General features: G+C 47.0%; 1 protein-coding gene across 1 annotated transcript in view; it reads left to right on the top strand.

Annotated features, from left to right (window-relative positions):
• CDS2 (CDP-diacylglycerol synthase 2) overlaps positions 1 to 22,050 on the top strand; it is a 119,817-nt gene that overhangs the window by 82,709 nt on the left and 15,058 nt on the right. Inside the window, exons 7-8 of the mRNA XM_082255584.1 lie at positions 1,025 to 1,107; positions 3,332 to 3,419. Of these exons, the coding sequence (XP_082111710.1) occupies positions 1,025 to 1,107; positions 3,332 to 3,419 (171 nt within the window). The remainder of the gene's footprint in view (positions 1 to 1,024; positions 1,108 to 3,331; positions 3,420 to 22,050) is intronic.

The following is a 22,050-nucleotide window of genomic DNA, read 5'->3' as shown; positions in this document are numbered from 1 at the left end:
CTAAGGATCAGGACTGCAGGCTCCCTGTAGAGTGTTTAGAATACTACATTTAATTTCAGAATATTTGATTAACTTGGCTACATCAGAGGATTCAAAAATAAAAAACTATGTAGCGCCAAAGGATGAATACATTTAAATATACACAGTGTGTCAATTAACAAACCATCTGTGTCTATAAATGAATAAATACGTATAAAAATCTATCACAATCAAAGTGCAAGTGCTCTTAAATTATGTGTTAAGACAATCAAGGTGATAAAAACTATTTTGGTGAAAAAACAATTATTATGATAAATAATATCACAGTAAGTGCTCATGCAAATAAATAATGGTTTTTGCACAGAGCAGCCCAGATCCTTCTCTTCTCAGGTCCCTCTTTGGCTCTCCTGGCCCTTCCCTCCAGAGTGCCCCCACAGCCAGCAGCTTGCTATGGGGGCACCCCAGCCAAGCTGCAGCTCCGTGTGTCCATTTAGACACTGAGCTGCTTTTTTGCCCCACCCCCTTTCCTGAGTGGCTAACGAAGTTTGACAGCACTGGGAGCCAATGGGTGCCGCTGCGGTGTCTCAGCCAATTAGGGGAGAGAGTCCAGGACAGCTGAGGGACTCTTGAACATAGCTGGGTAGACATGGGGCTCAGGTAGGTATTAGAGAGGCTGCTATACATAGAAGGCTTTTTATTTTAATGCATAGAATGCATTAGAATAAACCTTCTGACTTTACAACCCCTTTAAGTCTTCCTTCCTGATGAGCAGACATTTTTCCCTAGATCCTGGTTTTTCCCTAGAACTTGGTTATCTGCATGTTGCTCTTTTTTTTCTGCAAGTTAGGGCATTGTGATGAGAGAGAGAGAGAGAGATTCAACTTATAGAAGTTTTTCCGACCCAGTTGTAAGAATCCTGAAAACTGTTAAAACCCTTATACATATTGTAGTGTATGCATATTTTACAGTGTAAATACAGTCTAGAATTATCAGTTTTTACTAGTTCAATGTCTAAAATGTATATTTTTATTTTTTGCTTCCTTAGTTTGGCTGGACACATGTCACTCTGCTGATTGTTGTCACCCAGTCTCACCTAATCATTCACAATCTATTTGAGGGCATGATCTGGTGAGTTGTGTTCATTGACATGCACCAATGGAAAGGAAAAACACGCTTTTTAGAAATTATTGTCCTATAATCACACAAAAAAGGTTTGCATTTTAGGTGTTGGAAATATGAACATCAGAGGTTCTTAGTGACCACATAGGCTGTTATTACATGCCACTTCATTTGCACAGCTAAATTGGTAAATGATTTTCATATTTAAAGTTTGTGTAATCAAATTAGATAGATCATCCGTTCATAAGGGAAATTAGACATTTGTATATTTGTACATGCTTGTATTATCTGCATACCATTAACATGGTGGGTGCTGGTGATCTGAAGACAACTTCTGTTTGATGCATGATGATTTCTGTTAAAAATCTGAACTGGCAGCATGAAGGGGTGAACCCAGTTGGTTGGGCAACACAGTCTTCTTGGGCATTTGAAATGCAATGCCTATTAAGATCTCGTGTAGGGGATGTATTAACGGCATACACCCATGAGGACCGTGTTTACCCACATGTGGATGCACGGGTGTTCTGTGCACCCCCGTGTAGGCGGTCCCAATGATGTCGGTTGGGACGCATAGGCTGCACGGACAAAACATCTGCTCCCAATTTTACATCCATGCGGGTGCATGGCCCTGAACGCACACGGTTTGCGTTCGGGGCCATGAACCCACACGGATGTATATTCGGGAGCAGAGACTGTGTTTACGCTGCCTCTGCTTCACAATTGGCATTAATCCCTATGTGAATAAGGCCTAAGATATCCTCTGCTATGTTCATGTACTAGATTCTATTCATAGTCATAGGATAACCTTTATCAGGATGTAAATGCCAAGCTGACCGTTGATAGCCATTGGAGAGGGAATGGAAATTGTGTGCCATGTATGTTGCAATATACCTGGTTTCTCTTATACTGTTAGAAATTTGCATGTTATGACAGATCTATTTGTATGACCAGTGCCAGATCTTCAGACCTAGACTTAGAACCCACTATAGTGTTGCAGTCACAGTCCCATAAACAAAGTATTTAGTGATGGTTTATTTGTTTCGCTGCTTCAGCACAATTCATCTCCAATAGCTCTTGGCTGTTAGACTCCTAAGCACCAATAAAACTATGTGATGACAAATCATTAATGTGCTGGAGCCTTGGTGACTCATAGCCCCACAGCCTTCCCGCTAAGTTCTAATTCTTTTTCCCTGTTGTGTTGCAGCTGTTGCAAAAATCTTCACTGCTGACACCATTGTGGGGAGATGTATAAATTGTCATCTCTACCCATGGGAAGTAGGAGGAATGCTCATATGTGTACTATAAAGAACGGATTATTACTCTTGTGTTTTGCGAGGCAACATTTGCTATGCAGGTTTTAAATATCTAGTTTAGTTTGACAGTGAAGGCAGATAATCTGTGGAAGTGGTACAAAGCTTAGTATTTTTCAGTGACAGGAAGATGCGCTACACTGACCATTATATAATAGGCTGTGCTGAAACATGTAGTTCTTCAGCAGATGGGGGCCACAGGTTTCCCAGAAATGTCATACTAAGTCAGTGCTTGTTCTCTACACTAGGTGGGAGCAAGTGGATTTATCAAGCCAAAGTCTCGATTTCGTTAAGTTGTAACTGTTTGCAATAAGTGAACACCAGAGGGCGCCAGTCTAAGTGTGCAATTTTTAATAACATGAAAAGCAAAGTGGTAACTTACAAATGAGTAGCAAAATGCTTGTTGCACCGCTGCACTGACCATTGACAAGGGGGCTCTGTTTAAAGCATGTAAATCCGGTCCCAGGATTTTGAGCACCGCCGCTGGCCGGGTCATAGGACATCCACAAACAGGAAGTTGCTGAAGGTCTGTGGAACGCAGAGCCGGTCGGAAGCAATGTCAACAACGGGGGGCATGTCCTGTCACTGTCTGCAATAAGAAATAATATTTTAATAAGTAAGAGTTTAATAAGCGTTGAAATGAATGATTGTTAAAATAGATAACACAAGCATTACAGTATGGTAAATGGAGCCTTGTTACCTTTCCTCAATTGATCCAGCATTTTGACATATACCATGAAAGGCATGAGAGTGGTTGGGCTTGCCAGGCTATGAGAACATCGCGTATATCAGCGTGTACAATTGGGCGGGTTCTATCTGAATGTCTACTTTGTGTCACTGAAAGACTAACATCAAACTTGATTTGATGTTTTACACCAAGACCACCAGTTATCCTGAAACTACTCTTGTTTTTTTTCAAACAGGTTTATTGTGCCCATCTCCTGTGTGATCTGCAATGATATCATGGCCTATATGTTTGGCTTCTTCTTTGGCCGGACTCCACTCATCAAGGTATTTAAACTTTTTTGCCTCCTTTAAAGAGAGTTGACAAATTGACTGGAGCTACATAATAGATTGAGAGCTGTATTGATATCTGCCTCCAGTCACCTCCTCTAACCGCACTCTGGCTGTAGACTGGGGCAGGTAGGGGCAGAACTAGGAGACAATGAAGCACTGCTGCATGTGCTGATAGGGGACACGCACACAGGAGGAGGGAGCAGAGTTGATGACTTGACTAGTGTGCTACTGTGCCTCCATTGTCCAATTAGCAGGCTGCAGGTGAGAAAGTAACACCGTTGTATTTCTTAAAGCAGAAATTACCCCTAAAAAGTAAGTTCTGCTTTAACATCTCCTTCCCCCATTCTTTACCACTTTTGGAGGTTTTTTTTTTCTGAAGGTGGGAGTGGGTCTCTAAGCGCAGTGTGACACCGCAAGACATTACAGCCTGGGTTCCCTTAGTAAAACTGATGATGCTGCAATTTGGCAGGGACAGTCTTTTTTTCAAAACTGAAGATCTTCTTTAACCACTTTACCACCGGAGGATTTTACTGTCTTATGTCCAGGCCACTTTTTGCGATTCGGCACTGTGCGAATTTAACTGACAATTGCGCGGTCATGCAACGCCGTACCCAAACGAAATTTACGTCCTTTTTTTTGACATTACTACAGTAATCAGTGCTATAAATATGCACTGTTACTGTAAAAATGACACTGGCAGGGAAGAGGTTAATTTTTATTGGAGAGGGAGGGGTTAATGCATGCCTGGTGCTTACTGACGTGTGTGGGGGAAGGTGACTGAGTGACACAGGGACAGATCGCAGGTTAAACTATGCTGAACCCTGCAATCTGACCCTGCCTGTTACTTAGCAGACAGCTTGTAAACACAAGCGGGCGGATCTCCACACTCGATTCCCCGACGATCGGTGATCACCGCCGCTCTTCCCCTGGCCCGACTCCCGCTGTAACTGAAAACAGCGGGAGCGAGTCTCCGGCGGCGCGCGCGCGCGCCGCAGAGAGAGGTGAATGTCTGGTGACGTAGGTCTACGTCGCCAGAGGATAACGAACCACTTGCCGCAGTACAGTCAACGTGACTGGTCGGCAAGTGGTTAAAGTGATTATTAAGGTTGCAAAAAGACATGTTATACCTACCTGCTCTGTGCAATGTTTTTGCACCGAGCAGTCCCCCATTCCTCTTCTTTTTGGGTCCCCTGCAAGCAATTCTGGATCCTTCCCCAGCTGAGTGCCCCCCAATAGCAAGCCTCTTGGCCTTTCAGCCCTGTCCACCACTCTCTCCTCTTGGAAGAGCGGAGTCTCTCATGCACATCACTGGATTGAAATGGGACTCCGGTAAGTATAAGGGGGGCTGGGGGCAGCTGCACTTAGGTGTACCTTATTGCATAGAATGTATTAAGGAAACCTTCTGCCTTTAGAACCACTTTAACTCCCCACAAAGCTTTGTTCTTCTACTGATTGTCCTGTCTGATAAAGGTGTATGAATCACATGAATAAGATGCACATGTATTACAGCTATATATTACAGTTTGCATGCTGCACGGCTTTAATGACCAAGTATAATAAAAATTCATAGTAGCAAAGTCGTTTATTTGATTGCCATTTTACAGTTTGTGTCCGCTACATAAATGGCAAACCTGGACAAATCTGACCAATACGTGAAACTTTGCAGGAGTTATTCTAAATGCCACAAAAGTTCAGCTTCTGAATTGACCACTCAATTGAATGCACCTTTGTATCCTAACAAAAAACTGGGTGTACGTCAAGGACTGCCATTCAGACCCTGTTTGTATATACAACTAAAGCAAAAAAGGTGCAAAGCATGTAGCTCTGGAAAAAGGAACTTGGTCAGATTTTTATTCCATTTTTAATTGTTATCCCCATCATGACCGCATCAAGAAAAATCCAAAGGACAAGCTCTGTCTTATGCCACCTTTTGCACAAAATGGTGTGGGTAGCCGTCTTGAGGAAGCATTTAGGTCAACTGGCATCTCTGATTGTCCTATTGCCGCATAAGCAAGCCATAGATTATACAATTGGAAGGAAAAAAAAAAGACAATTGCTAGATTCCCCTATTAACAGAGTCAGTGTTAGAGGAGCCACTTCTACAGCACAATTGTATTCTGCCAGCGGGGAGCCTTCCCTGCCGGCAGAACACAATGATCCCTGCCAGCAGCTATAGCCACCAGCAGTAGTTTCATGCAAAAATCTGATAGGCTGGTTGTGCTGACTTCAGTATAACCAGCATGCTCATAGATGGATCGAATGTCGGCCGTCTCAGTAGGGACCAGCCGAGATTCAATCCATCTAAGGTCAGCTTAACATGCTGTGTAGAAGTGATGTAGTGGATTTTCAACCATTCAGATAAATTCTATTTTATCCTGTATAGTACATGCCCTTGGCATTCAAAGGATTGGTATCACTGAGACTTAATGGCAAGTTCTATCTCCTTCATCCACAAAGGATGGCTGCAGTGTCGGAATCTCACTAACCACAAGTCAAGACTTGCATGACAGCAGTCCAAGAAGTTAGACCAAAGTTACTGTAATTCTTTATTAGGTTCTTATTATTAATTGTCAGGTGTCTGTAGTTTTGTCATGTATTCTAGGTTGTTAGCAGAGATAGATGCCTTTTTGGTGAGCAAGCTCACAATTTTTCTGATTGTGTGCAAAGATTTTTTCAAGCTGCAGAGAATTTAATAATCCAGGCAGTCAGGGCCAGTCTGCAAATCAGACATATTTGAGTAAAATGAAAATCTGTAATTGGCCAGATTTACTTGATTCTGGAAACGTTTCCTTCATCTCTAGTTACCAACCTTGATCATTTTACATTGTCCATTAATGTACGCATAGTCTTAATTGTCCGTAGAGAACATATTGTTGTATTTGTGAGCCATATTCTGCTGATTGTGCCTTCTTTGTCTCAATAAAAAAGACGATTGGATTAGTGGCTGCACAGAGGGGCTCAGCCTGTCTATTAATCCATTAAGCTCCATTAGGAGTAGATCTCATTCTGATGAGATGGACTTTAATGCATCAGGACAAAGATCCACTCTATCAATTTACTGTCCTTTGTTGCACATGCCTGTAGGAGAATGTGCTAGAGTGTACACGTGAATCTCCAATTCCATGTGCAGTGTATGCCCGCTGTGTCCGGGTTTTTACAGCTATGGTGAGGAAGTCAGGAGGCATACACACTGACTCCCAGCTGGTGTTCACTGCCATAAGACAGGACAGATTTATCGAGGAAAAAAATAGCGTAGCAATTCCTCATCCTCATCATCATCCTCATCCTCATTCTCCTCATCCTCCTTATCCTCATTCTCATCCTCATTCTCCTCATCCTCATTCTCCTCCTCATCCTCCTTATCCTCATTCTCATCCTCATTCTCCTCATCCTCATTCTCCTCCTCATCCTCCTTATCCTCATTCTCCTTATCCTCATTCTCCTTATCCTCATTCTCATCCTCATTCTCATCCTCATCCTCGTTCTCATTCTCATTCTCATCATCCTCGTTCTCATTCTCATCATCCTCGTTCTCATTCTCATCATCCTCGTTCTCATTCTCATCATCCTCGTTCTCATTCTCATCATCCTCGTTCTCATTCTCACCATCCTCGTTCTCATTCTCATCATCCTCGTTCTCATTCTCATCGTCCTCGTTCTCATTCTCATCGTCCTCATCCCTCTATTGCAGCCTTTCTCAACCTTTTTAACACAGAGGAACCTTTGAAATAAATTTCTGGTCTCGGGGATCCCCTGCTAAAAATTTAAAAATCTCCAACTGATGACACATTAGTGTGATAGTCAGTGGGAAGAATGCTCCTTACTCTTGTCATTGGGAAGAATTACCCCCTTACAGATAGCTAAAAGGAACAATGGTGTCATTGGGAACTTATCTGAGAGGCAGAAATTGCCCATTGCTCAAGGAACCCCTAGCACCTCAGGAGGAACCCTGGTTGAGAAACCCTGCTCTATTGTATGCGTTGCCTGAAGCATTTTCTCCCAAATGGGAGAAAAATAATTGAGATGGAAGAAAATAAAAGGCTTCAGAGGGCATGTGCTTTGATAGGCGGTCTGTTTTCACCTGATTTCCTCATAAGGGAGAGCGGGACTGTGTCGTCTCTGCTCTGCACAGTGAGCGGAGATGTACCGTTCATCCGTCTGCTCAAAGGAGATCAGGGAAGCGATCCCCGCTGTGCAAGTAGAGGCGCCCGTGTGAAAGGAGCCTAAAACTGCTTCTTGGCTCATTCCACTCACAGCTGAGGGTAGTTTAACCGTGATTAAAGTATAACTAATGCAGGCCATACATCGAAAATCAGAAATTTTGTCTGTTTTGTAATTCGATGGTGCCACCATTGATTTTGAAATTTGACCAAGCCTTTAATTTCACCTCCATGTTGCTACAAAAAACATTTTGTGCCCACGAATCCTTTTTTCTTTGCAGGTCATAGCTCATGCTCATTTCTTTTTCGATTTTAGATTTCTCGCACTATTCTCCCATCATTGATAAGAAATTTCCAACACGCCCAATCACTCAAATTTGATGGCCATGCAAAAATCAGCCTTTGCTGCAGCCCACTAATGGTGTGAAAGTCCAAAAAAATTTTTTAATTATGATTTTCAAAAGAAATTTGTTCGGATTTCGACCCATGTTACAGCTGGCATTAAGTCAAAACGTTTTTTTTTCCGTTTTTGATAGAGTAGAGAGGGATTAGAGCACGGGTTTATTGCTTTCGGTGTCCCTGTTAGGGAGATTTAAACACTCTTTATTTGTCCTATTCACCATTATCATTGAAAATGAAAATAAAAGAAAATCCCAAATTTCGTGTTGTCCCTAGAAAGGTAATAGAGGGGAAATCTTCCAATGTGAAAAACACTAGTTTTGGTGACTTGGGGGTCCCCAAGGGATTACCTTAATTTGAAAATATTTCCTCACTTCTGTTGTTGTGGGACAGGAAGTGAGGAGAAATCTGTCCAATGAGACCTAGATGGCAAAAATAAACCTTCCAGGGGTTATAACCCTCCCTTACTCAGACTTGTATAAAGTATTCAAAATTTCTACTTGAGTAAAAGTACAAGTGCTCGATCAAAAAGTGACTTGAGTAGAAGTGGAAGTGCTCGCAGAAAAAGTTACTTAAGTAGAAGTACTAAAGTATTCAACATTTTTTTTACTTAAGTATTGCAAGTAGTTTTTTCAAAAAATTTGCTACTTAAGTACTAAAAGTAAAAACTACCAGTAGTTTTGAAAAAAAAATTCTACTCAAGTACTGAAAGTAGAAGTACAAGTACTGTGTTATGTAGTTATTAAAGAAATAAGTCAAAAGTTTGAACATCATATTGTTTTTTATTATTTCAAATGATTTATTCAAATGATTAACCTAAAGGACAATCACAATTCCTTAGGCTGTAACTTTTTGTAAACAAAAAACAGATAAAGTCCCTCCCTTCCCCTTTTAAAGCCAGGGGTGGTCTCCTTCCTGAGCTTCCTCACTCTCACAGCCAGGCAGATCACTTGGAAGTTGAAGGGCCAGGGGTGGAAGGTGGTGTTTTTGGTTCGTCCATCTTTTCAGCTGATCAAAAGGCAGAACGAGCATGCGCAGTCTTCTTAATCGCGGTTTGATTTGATTTGCTCAATTGATGATGATGTGCCAGGCCAGCTTCATCAAACCTACAACGCTTAAAGTGAAAAATGCATCAAAAACTACTAACAAAGTGGCTGTGCTAAAAATGCTAATAAAGTGCCTGCAATTATATATATTCTTCTTGTATTCAAAATCATCGCCCACAGTATCAAAAATAAAGTGACATGTCTGTGCTAAATGCAGTGCAAATTATTCCCACAATGTAAATTTAATTCATATAAAATATATATGACAATACCACAATAAAATAAGTTGTGATTGTGAATAAGTTAGGTGCAAGTTTAAGTGTGTAAACTTTATAAGGAAAAGTCCATAACTGAATTCCAGTGTGCAATCTAAGAAGTGCTTGTCACTTGCTGTCAGATGCTTCCACCTTTCTTCTGTGATCTGCTCAAGTAAAGTGGTGGACTGGATAGCCTCTCTCTCTGCTCTCACCTTAGTAGCACTGGCACTGCACTGGTTCAAAAAGCTGTCTATATTATTTTCATTATAAGAACTTGTCAGAACATGCTTCCACCACCTGTCCTTCACACTAGTAGTGCTCATTTGCAGACATACCAACCTGCAAAAACTCATTTCAGGGAGGTGGCATAGTCATTTCAGGGAGGTGAGCCCCCCCCACACGCCACCGCCGCCCCCCACCCCCCCCACGCACGCCTGCGCCGCACCCTCCCCCCCCCTTTCCAATTTAACACTACCAGAGAATAATTAAATGAAATGTAATCAGTATACCTGGTCACTGGTGCTGGTCACTGGTGCTGGTCACTGGTGCTGGTCACTGGTGCTGGTCACTGGTGCTGGTCACTGGTGCTGGTCACTGGTACCGGCCACTGGTGCTGGTACCGGCCACTGGTGCTGGTACCGGCCACTGGTGCTGGTACCGGCCACTGGTGCTGGTACCGGCCACTGGTGCTGGTACCGGCCACTGGTGCTGGTACCGGCCACTGGTGCTGGTACCGGCCACTGGTGCTGGTACCGGCCACTGGTGCTGGTACCGGTCACTGGTGCTGGTACCGGTCACTGGTGCTGGTACCGGTCACTGGTGCTGGTACCGGTCACTGGTGCTGGTACCGGTCACTGGTGCTCGTACTGGCCTGGTCACTGGTGCTGGTACTAGTGCTGGCCTGGTCACTGGTGCTGGTACTGGCCTGGTCACTGGTGCTGGTACTGGCCTGGTCACTGGTGCTGGTACTGGCCTGGTCACTGGTACTGGCCTGGTCACTGGTACTGGCCTGGTGCTGGTGCTGGACACTGGTGCTGGTACTGGACACTGGTGCTGGTACTGGACACTGGTGCTGGTACTGGACACTGGTGCTGGTACTGGTCACTGGTGCTGGTACTGGTCACTGGTGCTGGTACCGGCCACTGGTGCTGGTACCGGCCACTGGTGCTGGTACCGGTCACTGGTGCTGGTACTGGCCTGGTCACTGGTGCTGGTACTGGTCACTGGTGCTCGTACTGGCCTGGTCACTGGTGCTGGTACTGGTGCTGGCCTGGTCACTGGTGCTGGTACTGGCCTGGTCACTGGTGCTGGTACTGGCCTGGTCACTGGCCTGGTACTGGTGCTGGTACTGGCCTGGTCACTGGTGCTGGTACTGGCCTGGTCACTGGTACTGGCCTGGTCACTGGTACTGGCCTGGTCACTGGTACTGGCCTGGTACTGGTGCTGGACACTGGTACTGGACACTGGTGCTGGTACTGGACACTGGTGCTGGTACTGGACACTGGTGCTGGTACTGGACACTGGTGCTGGTACCGGCCACTGGTGCTGGTACCGGCCACTGGTGCTGGTACCGGCCACTGGTGCTGGTACCGGTCACTGGTGCTGGTACTGGCCTGGTCACTGGTGCTGGTACTGGTCACTGGTGCTCGTACTGGCCTGGTCACTGGTGCTGGTACTGGCCTGGTCACTGGTGCTGGTACTGGCCTGGTCACTGGCCTGGTACTGGTGCTGGTACTGGCCTGGTCACTGGTGCTGGTACTGGCCTGGTCACTGGTGCTGGTACTGGTCACTGGTGCTGGTACTGGCCTGGTCACTGGTGCTGGTACTGGTGCTGGTACTGGCCTGGTCACTGGTGCTGGTACTGGCCTGGTCACTGGTGCTGGTACTGGCCTGGTCACTGGTGCTGGTACTGGCCTGGTCACTGGTGCTGGTACTGGCCTGGTCACTGGTGCTGGTACTGGCCTGGTCACTGGTGCTGGTACTGGTGCTGGTACTGGCCTGGTCACTGGTGCTGGTACTGCTCACTGGTGCTGGTACTGGCCTGGTCACTGGTGCTGGTACTGGTCTCAGGTGCTGGCTCTCTGGTGCTGCTCTCAGGTTAGGTCACTGTGTCTGTCACAGAGTGGGGTGTCACGATGATTGGTCCCGGAGTAGACGATGTGGCTGTAGTAGAGAGCAAAGCCGCAGCTTGCTCTCTGCAGCTCCTCCCACAGGCGGAGTGCATGACTCATATCACTCCGCCTGTGAGCCGGATCTACTTCGGCTCCGACATGATTTCTCTGTGCAGGCCAGGCTCAGCTTGCTGACAGCTGACACACTCTTCTGCCTGCATCGATGAGTCATCTCATCTGACTCACTGTGACTGACTCACACACACAGCCGGGATATTGCCCTGAGCTCGCAGGTGTCTGTGAGCTCAGGGCGGAAAGCGGGAGTCTCCCGCGACTTGCGGGAGACTTGAGATGTCTGCATTTGCTTTGCTCAAGTCAAGTGCCACTGCCAGTGGCCACTGCAGTGCAGGCACAGCCGCACAGGCAGAGGCAGGCCGCAGGAAGCACAGGCACCACCACAACACAACACTTATGGTCCATGGACCATGGATGGTCGGATAATCATGATAGCCGTCAGTCTCACTCTTCTTGGTTCAAAAAAGCCACCCATGACCCGTGTGTATATAATATATTAATATTTTATATTGATTATTTGATTCTCAAATGGCACATTTGCCATGGCAAGGATTAGGCCCTCTCCACGGTCCACCTCACTCACCTCATAGAGAAGAAGATGAGATAACGAAGAAAATGCTCCCGCGTCCCGCCGCCCGTGTCACAACTCCTCTCAGTAAGGGCCCTAAGGGGTGGAGTCTGAGTGACACACAACACGTCTAGAGGCAGAGACCTCGAGCGGGAAGACGGCAGCACGGCTCCTCCAGTGCGGTCTTAACTTGATGATCGTGACAGTGATTCCGCAGGCCGCGGCGCGAGCGAGGCTGTGGGATTGATTGAATTGAGTTGTGCTGCCTACTGCTACACGCTATCTACTACTAAATTGTGAGTCAGTATATTTTATTTCATTTTTGTATATAAAAGCGCTATTGTTGAGCACTACTAGCCACTAGATCTCCTGGCTGTCACTTTGTCACATGTTGGGGAATCACAGCGGCTCGGCTCCAGAAGTGGCGGGTGTCCCCGTCACCCTGCCAGGGCCGCCAAGAAGTTCATCACCTAATCTTAAGTTATTAATATCTTATGAGGAGAGGACCTATGAGATTGAGAATTGAAATAATTAAATATATATGGCTTTTTGAACCAGTGCAGTCAGTGCCACCCAGACGCTATCCACCAGTGCCACCACCATTAAGTGTGTTGGTCGGTCACTCGAGCACTGAAGGAGGTGGAAGCATCTGACAAGTGAAGTGACACTTTAGATTTGCACACTGGAATTCATTTATGGACTTTTCGTTATAGATAGGTTTACACACTTCAACCTGACCTAACTTATTTCATAACTTATTTTATTGTGATTTATTGTCATATTTTATATGAATTGAATTTACTGTTACATTGTGGGAATAATTCTTTTCACTGCATTTAGGCTTTAGCACATTCATGTCACTTTATTTTTCATACTGTGTGGAGTGTGGGCAGGGCACTGGGGGCAACAATGATATTATATCGATTGCACAGGCACTTTATTCGCACAGCCAAGTTGTGTTTGTTAGTAGTTTCTTGATGCACTTTAAGCGCTGTAGCACCATTTATTTGTTTGTTTGTTTCATATTTTCTTTTTATTGGAAAGATTTGGTATAGCAGCTTTTATTATACACAGCCTTTATTTTCGTATGCGGTGATTTACAAATGACATTATACACATTTTTTTGAGCTTTATGTAACCTGCCATCTACTGTTCTGGCAGTGGTAATTTTTTTAAAAGTAACGAGTAACTATGCAGCACAAAAAAAAAAAATACTTGAGTAGAAGTATCGAAATCATCGAAAAAATGTAGTGAAGTAAAAGTAGAAGTAGGAGAAAAAAATTCTACTCTAGGAAAGTACAGATACCGAATTTCGGTACTTAAGTACAGTACTTAAGTAGTTCTACTTCGTTACTATACATCTCTGCCCTTACTCTACCCAAAATAAATAATAAAACATTTTTTGCCTATATTTCTATGTAGCACACCCCACGTAGGAGCTGCAGATAGAAGGGATCCCCCACACACCGAATCTCCACAAGCAGCCCAGAGACAGAACAGTCCGTGGCTTTGTTTTTGTTTTATTAGGGTGTTTCAACTTGGATAAGGATGCAAGGTTATGGGATGTCCACTTGACTTCAACTTTAGGGACAACTTCTTATATACAGTCTTTTATATACAGCCTCCACTTCTTCAGCCACCTGCACACACTTGGTTCCTTCTCCACTCAGTTTCTGCTGGCTCACACCATGACGAAATCTGACAGAGCCTGGCTGTCAGCTCAGCAACAAACCCAATACAGGCAGGAATTTGTAGTCCCTTAACGGTAGAACAGTGGAGTGATACAGCACACACTTTCTCCTTCACATCCTCTGTGGTCACTGAGCCCAGCACCCAGCATCTTTAGGCAATGCCAACCCACCTGGTTGCATCTGCCCCTTTATACCAGTCCACCCGATGACTGACTCATTCCCCGACTCTTCCTTAGGAGATCTCTATGGAAACTTAAGCAGACTTAAGCCCACTGCTGTCTTCAAGGGAGACTGACTACATATGGCAATCTCCCCCCTTTGTAGTCCCCACAATGCTACTCACTCTGTCCTCTCTGGCTCCCATGCCTCCAGGAAAACATCCACCTCTGTGTTTTTAGCAGGAATCCTCCAGCACTCGAGCACCGGGCCAAGGTCATCCCCTCCCCCTTCCCCAGACTAGGGGGCACCCCTGAGGGCCACAGACAGTCTCCTTGGCACTGCATCTCCATTTTTTGCCCCACTGCCCCTGCTGTATGCTCTTTTCATGTAACAAATACATTTTCTATAGGGATTTGGAGTTGCCGGCTCACTTACTGGATTTGTTTGCCCCCTGCCAGCCCACTACTGAGGATTGGCTGGTGCCTCATTAATATGCATGGCAGCCCCTCCTTACTCCCAACCTCTAGTCTGGAAGTTTCTACAAACTTCCAGACCAGGGGGAAGTGCCAGAGAGAGCTGCCAAATGAGTCATCCAGAATCACTGAGTCCTGACCCAGATTTCATAGCTCAGGCTTAGACCTAAGCTAAACTAAATGTACCTGCCTAAGCACAGTCTACACTACTTATAGCACACCCTAGAGGGTGCTACATCTATATTAAGCCCATCTGAGCTGGTGGATTTTTATCTTAACCACTGAGCTGATTACATTTTTTTTGAGCCTTTGGATTTATGTAGTGTGCTATTGTTTCAATAGAGAAATGTACACTATATTACAGAAAATCTGAATATGCAGATTATGGTGTGGGGTGGCTTTTTTCAGGGGTTGGGTTTGGCCCCTTAGTTCCATCGAAGAGAACTCTTAAGGCGTCAGCATAACAAGACATTTTGGACAATTTCATGCTCCTAACTTTGTGTGAACAGTTTGGGGTTGGCCCTTCCTGTTCCAACATGACTGCGCACCAGTGCGCACAAAGCAAGGTCCATAAAAACATGGATGAATGAGTTTGAGGTGGAGGAACTTGACTGGCCTGCAAAGAGTCCTGACCTCAACCCGATAGAACACCTTTGGGATAAGTTGGAGTGCAGACTGCGAGCCGTGGCCTTCTCGTCACATGCACTTCTGGAAGAATGGTCAAACATTCCCATAGACACACTCCTAAACCTCGTGGACAGCCTTCCCAGAAGAGTTGAAGCTGTTAAAGCTGAATAGGGTGGGCCAACTCAATATTGAACCCTTAGGACTAAGACTGAGATGCAATTAAAGTTCACGTGCATGTAAAGGCAGGTGTCACCATACTTTTGGTAATATAGAGCATATTCAGATTTCCTATTTATTGAACTACCAGGATTGTGTGTATAGTCTGCATTGCAAAGCTGGCCCATTCAGTCAGATTTTCCCCTGCCAGGAGGTTTGCCAACAAGCTCTGCAGGCTAAAAGTTGACCAGACCAACTATAATTTAAATAATTTTAGTTGGGCACCTGACACTGCATAGCTGATGGTGAATGTTGTTAACTTTGTAGATCAAAAAAAATTAATTTTTGGTCAGCCTGCTGAAGCAATCAAGGTTTGAGGTTTTATGCTTTTGCCTCTGCAAATTTTTTAAAATTAAGTTTTTTTAAATTATTTTGCATTATATGTACAAATATTGTTTTACAGTTAAAATCATTGTAAACTTCTCGCCTTGTAAAAAAAAAAAAAAAAAATCCATTCAGTCCCGGTTCACACTTGTGCGATGCGGGAAGGCTGCAAATTCGCAGCCTGTTCCCACATTGCAAACGCACCTCTGGCAGTTCACACTGTCATATGCGATATGCAGGGGGTGTTAATTAAATGTTAACGACACCCCCAGTTTGATACAAAGTGGCTGAATTTGCATCCGCACATGAGATCGCATGTAATGAAGGAGCAGTGCGCTCTGAATTACATGCGATCGCCGCACTCGCACAAATGTGAACCGGCCCTCAGTTTAAAATACAATGAAAAGGCAAAACCTTTTGTATATAGATATTAAAAAAAACATCAATGCCTTATTTCTTTTTTCCCTTTTTTTTTTTTTGTGATCATGTGCCCTGTGTTACCTCTGTTCTCAGTTGCATAAGAGCTGGGGGAGGAGAAGCAACAGCACACCGAGCTTCCCAGGGAATGGCTGTGCATGGGAGGTGTGTCAGGATAAGTCTTATCATTGGAGGATAGCCTCTGTTCTAAGTTGCATAAGAGCTGGGGGTGGAGAAGCAACAGTACACCGAGCTTCCCAGGGAATGGCTGTGCAGGGGAGGTGTCAGGATAAGTCTTAGCATTGGAGGAGAGCAGGCTGAGTTCCAAGCATAGCTAGGGAACTGACTATGATGTGTTCTCATGCTTAGTGTGGTCATTTTCTTTTTTTTTTTTTTAAGTAATGCAGAGGGACTGGCAGGAACAGCAGAGATTACACACAAAGGATGCAATACAAAGAGAACAGAGTACTTTTTCATACAAGTACATGCTACAACAGTCGCATATCATGAGTGTGAAATGTTAGGGTAACAAACACTAAGAAAATTATAGATTATACCTAGAGCAATATGGGTTAGCTAAAGAAACACAGCAGAAGTTTGCTATGCCTGATTGAATCCTCAGATCGAACTGTCCAAAAAAGTGGGTCACTGTTCTGAAACGAACGTGTCATTTTTAGCGTGTGCTGTTGATCTCGATTTTGCATCCCAAGATTTTTTTCTATGTAAACTTTTATTGACAAAAGCGCAAATAAGACCGAGGAAAGCATGTGAAAAAGAGCCTAACTATCTGCATGCTGGTTGACTAGAAGACTACATAATAATCACATGGAATGTTTCATATTTACAAAACTAATAAAGAAAAAAAAAATTATTTCTCTTACGTCCTCCGACAGTCGCCGCCTCTTCATAGTCGTCACAATGGGGTTATTGACCTTTGCTCCGTAGGAGTAGCTAGGCAACAGAATATGTTAATATCAAAGCTTTTAGCATACCCCACCCCTAGGGGGTGGTCCCCTCAGTCAATACCCTCCTGCTTCCTGCATTCCTACCTCAGTTTCATTTGTCTAGCTCAGGAGTTAGCAGGCTTAAATTGTGCTGGGATTTCAGTCCCAGCCTCTATTCTCTCTTTTTTGCTTTTATTTCAAGTATTTTCTCTTCTTTACTTAGCTGTTATTTTTCAGCATTAGTTTAGTTCTTCGGATGAAGATGTTTATGCGGAGCTGGGTCTCGGGCTGGCCTCCCTGGATACCCGGGGTTCAGGGCCAGTGGCTTCCCAGCCTGCCATCGAGCGTTCAGCTCAGGTTTCCCTGGCATTTGTGAACGACCCATCCCTGTTCGCTGCAGGGTTGCTGCGGTGAGGTGGCTACCTCACCGGACGCCATTTGCGGTTTCGCACCGCAGTTCCACTGCGTCCTGGCTGCGACTCTCCCTGTCCCTAGTGCAGCGGTTTGATCGCTTGAGCGGGTTCCCCACGCCAGCCGGATGGTAAGTGTATTCTGTGTGGGGACCTGTCTGTTTTGGGTGTCAGTCTGGGACTGTGGGACCCTGCATGTCTGTGAAAAACCTTTGAGCTCCCTGTCAGTATTAGCTGCCTTTCTGTGGGCTGAAGGGGGGGGGGGGGGGGCTCTCCTGCTCTGCTCTGTGTAACAGGCTGAGAGTTCTGTGAGACATGCTGTATGCTGTGTGTGACATGCTTGTGCAACGTTTTTTGGAGCATACTGTGCGGCGACCGCTGCTGTGGTCCACCATTTTTTTGTGCAGCGTGCTATGGTGGCCGGTCCTGTGTGAAAAGAGCTGCGTTTTTTGGCGCCAAGCGCCGCCATTTTGGCGGCGATCGATCCGGCCTCATGTCAGCGCTGTTTCTGCCTATGGAGTCTCAGCCAGCGGCCATGTTTGTGTAGCCTTTACATAGGCTTCATAGGGGCGGTCAGTCTTGCATCACTTCCTTTTCCTCTGGGACAGCGATCGGTGCAGCAGCCTGTGTGATCCCTCCAGGTTTTACCTTTCCATATTCCTGTATTCCTTGCCTTGTATTCCTATCCTTGTGGGGGTCAGTGTATTCTGTGAGTGCGGTGGGCTACGCTCGCCGCGACCTTAAAGGGGCAGTACTCCTTTTTTTCCTAAGTTACTGGGGCATGGATTCTCAGGAAAGCAAGTTTCCCCCCTCCTTGGTAGGGGGCCAAGGGGCTGCTGCTTCCCCTGAGGGGGCTGATCTGGCTACTATTGTGGCTAACCTAGCTGCTCACGTGCAGATGCTGGTGGCTGATCAATCTACTAAAAGGCCCAGAGTGTCAATTTCCTCTGATTCAGAGGGCGATGGGGATGCTATGGCTGGAGTGCCCTTCTCAGGGTCTCGCTCATCTTTAGACCTTGCGGGGTCTGAAGGGGAGGCTGAGGTGGAAGGAGTTGATAATTCTCCCCCTGGCTCCTCTGAAGAGCTTGCACTCATGGATGAGTTGGTTGCTTCTATCAAGCAAACGCTGCATTTGGAGGATGAACCATGTCCTCCTGTTTTGATGTCCTGGTACGGGACGCAAAGGAAACGCACAATGTCGCAGGTTTTTCCTTGCTCTACGGAATTTCAGCGCGCTGTGGATGAGCAATGGCGCAACATTAAAAAGCCTTTTGCTGTACCGAGTATGTTCAAGCTGCGTTATCCTTTTACACCAGCTACTGATGAGCGTTGGTGTGTGCCGCCTCAGGTGGATCACGCGGTGGCGATTTTGAATAAATCCACTGCGATCCCTGCTGAGGATACCCCGGTGTTCCGGGACCCTACGGACAGGAGATTGGAGTCTCTGGCCCGTCACTCTTATACGGTTGCTGGCTCTATGCTGAAGCCTATTTTTGCTTCCATTATGGCAGCCCAGGCTATTGCCGATTGGACGCAGGTGCTCAGGCGCACCCTGGTGACTGACTCTGCTTCGCCGTCAACCTTGGCTATGGTGGATCAGATTCATCAGGGTGTCATGTATTTGTGTGATGCGGACCTAGATATGGTCCCTTTGGCTGCGCGTCTGCAGAGTGTGGCGGTGTTGAACCGTCGCCTGATCTGGCTGAAATGTTGGTCTGTTGACCAATCTTCTCGCAAGACTTTAGCTAATTTGCCCTACGCGGGCTCTCGCCTTTTTGGCGAATCTTTGGATACTCTGATAAAGGGTATTTCTGGGGGTAAGAGCACTCTTTTGCCCCAGACTCACAAGTCTAAGTTTGTTCGCGGTAAGAAGAATACTTAGTTTAGACCCTCTCAGGGGTCCTTTCGTGCCTTTCGGTCGCACTGTAAGGGCAAGCCCTTCAAGGGACAAGGCTCCCAGAAAAAGCCGTGGGCAGGTAAGCAGAAGTCCGGGTCCGCTGCCCATAACAATGCGACCTGAAGGGGCGCCCTCACCTGGCTCTGGGGTGGGGGGACGTTTGCTCGGTTTTCTTCAACCCTGGCTGGCCCGCGTTTGGGACAGGTGGGTTCAGGAAATCGTTCGATCTGGATACAAGATCGAGTTTCTCTCTCGGCCGGCGGGCAGATTTTTTCCCTCAAATCTTCAGCTGTCTCCCGAGCGATTGCGGGATCTGCACCTGGCGGTGCGGGATCTGCACCTGGCGGTGCGGGACCTGCGGGCTCAGGGAGTGTTGGTTCCGGTGCCTCATCGGGACAGATTTCGGGGGTTCTATTCAAATCTGTTCACTGTGCCCAGAAAGGAGGGCAAGGTACGTCCGATTCTGGACTTGAAAGCTCTGAACCGCTTTGTGCGGGTTCGCAAGTTCTGCATGGAATCCCTGCGATCAGTGGTGGCTGCCCTGGTTCCGGGGGAATTCATGGCCTCTATCGATCTGAAGGATGCGTATCTTCACATCCCCATTTTCGAGAGTCACCAGCAGTACCTTCGATTCGCCATTGCAGGGGATCACTACCAATTAGTGGCGTTACCCTTTGGTCTCGCTTCGGCTCCGCGGGTTTTCACCAAGGTGCTTGCGCCGGTTCTGGCTTTGTTGAGAGCCCAGGGCATCTCAGTCCTGGGGTATCTGGACGACATTCTGGTTCGGTCTGCAACCAGTCAGGGTCTGGTGAGCGACCTGTCCATCACGATGCAGACTCTGCAGGAGTTCGGTTGGACGATAAATTTTCCGAAGTCGACACTGTGTCCGTCGGTTCGTCTTCCTTACCTGGGAATGATCCTGGACTCTGTTCAGGCGAAGGTCTTCCTGCCGGAAGACAAGCTCCAGAAGCTTCAAGAAGAAGTCGGGTCCCTCAGGGACGTTCAGTGCTCGTCCCTCCGGACGTGCATGAGGTGTCTGGGGCTGATGGTCTCAGCTTTCGAGGCGATACCTTTTGCCCAGTTTCACACGCGGGGTCTCCAAAGGGAGATTCTGGCCAGGTAGGACGGGCGACCGCAATCTCTGGATCTCCAGATTTCGTTGAGTCATCGCACCAGAAGGGACCTTCTGTGGTGGCTCCAGTCCCCGGCGGTGTCGGGGGGGCAAGTCCTTTCGCCCTTGCTCGTGGACGGTGATCACCACGGATGCCAGCCTGTCGGGCTGGGGTGGTGTTCTGGGCGTTCTGTCCGCCCAGGGAACTTGGTCGGAGGAGGAGTCCTCACTTCCGATCAACGTTCTGGAATTGCGAGCAATAACTCTCTGCCTTCGGCGTTGGTCGGACAGGCTGCAGGGCCGTCCGGTTCGGGTGCAGACGGACAATGCCACAGCGGTGGCCTACATCAACCACCAAGGGGGCACCAGGAGTGCCCGAGCGGCTCGGGAAGTAGCCGACATTCTATCTTGGGCCGAGACGCACATCCCGGCGATATCTGCTGTTCACATTCCGGGGGTGGAGAACTGGCAGGCGGATTATCTGAACCGCCAGACCATGGACCAGGGAGAATGGTCCCTTCACCCGGATGTCTTTCTGATGTTGTGCGAGAAGTGGGGGTCCCCAGATGTGGACCTGTTCGCATCTCGTCTGAACAACAAGGTGGAAAGGTTCGTGGCAAGGACGCGCGATCCTCGGGCAGACGCCTCAGACGCGTTAGTGGCGCCCTGGCATCAGTTTCGACTGATGTATGCCTTTCCACCGATTCAGCTGCTGTCCAGGTTCCTTCGCAGGTTGGCCTCGGAACCGAAAATGGTGATTCTGGTGGCACCAGACTGGCCTCGCCGGTCTTGGTACGCAGACCTCGTGAATCTGGCGGTTGACGCTCCGTGGCGTCTGCCTCTTCGAGACGATCTCCTGTCTCAAGGGCCGATATTCCATCCTGCTTTACAGTCGCTGGCTTTAACGGCCTGGCTGTTGAAACCCAGATCCTGAAGGATAGGGGTCTCTCCCCTGAGGTCATTCATACTTTGATCAAGGCTAGAAAGTCCTCTTCGGGGAAGGTTTACTACCATACTTGGAAGGCCTATTTTGCTTGGTGTGAGTCCAGGGGGTATTCCCCTCGCTCATACTCGGTATCAAGGGTGTTGGCTTTTCTTCAAACGGGCGTGGACCAGCGTTTGACGTTGGCCACGATTTAAGGGTCAGATTCTGCTCTGGCCGTTCTCTTTCAACGCCCTGTGGCGTCTAATTCTTTGGTTGGCACCTTTGTTCAAGGGGTGCGGCATCTGGTCCCTCCTAGGAGGGAGCCTTTGCCTCCATGGGACTTGAATCTTGTTCTGTCCGTGTTGCAACATGCTCCCTTTGAAAAAATGAGGGAGATCTCGTTGTCTATGTTGTCCAAGAAGGTCGCCTTTTTGGTGGCAATCACCTCGGCTCGTAGGGTGTCGGAGCTGGCTGCTTTGTCCTGCAGATCTCCGTATTTGGTGGTTCACTTGGATAAGGTGGTCTAGCGACCTAACCCGTCTTTCCTTCCAAAAAGGATTTCGGAATTTCACCTCAATGTGGACATTGTCTTGCCTTCGCTTTGCGCAAAGCCTAAACATCCGAAGGAAGTGGCCTTGCATTCCTTGGATGTTGTTCGGGCGATCAGGGTTTACCTGTCATCGACTGAATCCTTTCGCAAGACGGATTCTCTATTTGTCCTTCCAGAGGGGCCTCGGAAGGGCATGGCGGCGTCGGCTTCTACCATCGCCAAATGGACCAGACAGGTCATTGAACAGGCCTATGCTTTGAAGGGG

Source organism: Pelophylax lessonae, assembly GCF_965119305.1.
Source record: "Pelophylax lessonae genome assembly, chromosome: 4".
In the NCBI taxonomy this organism is placed as follows: domain Eukaryota; kingdom Metazoa; phylum Chordata; class Amphibia; order Anura; family Ranidae; genus Pelophylax; species Pelophylax lessonae.
The sequence above is the reverse complement of the archived record's forward strand: the minus strand, read 5'-3'. Positions and strand labels throughout refer to the sequence as shown.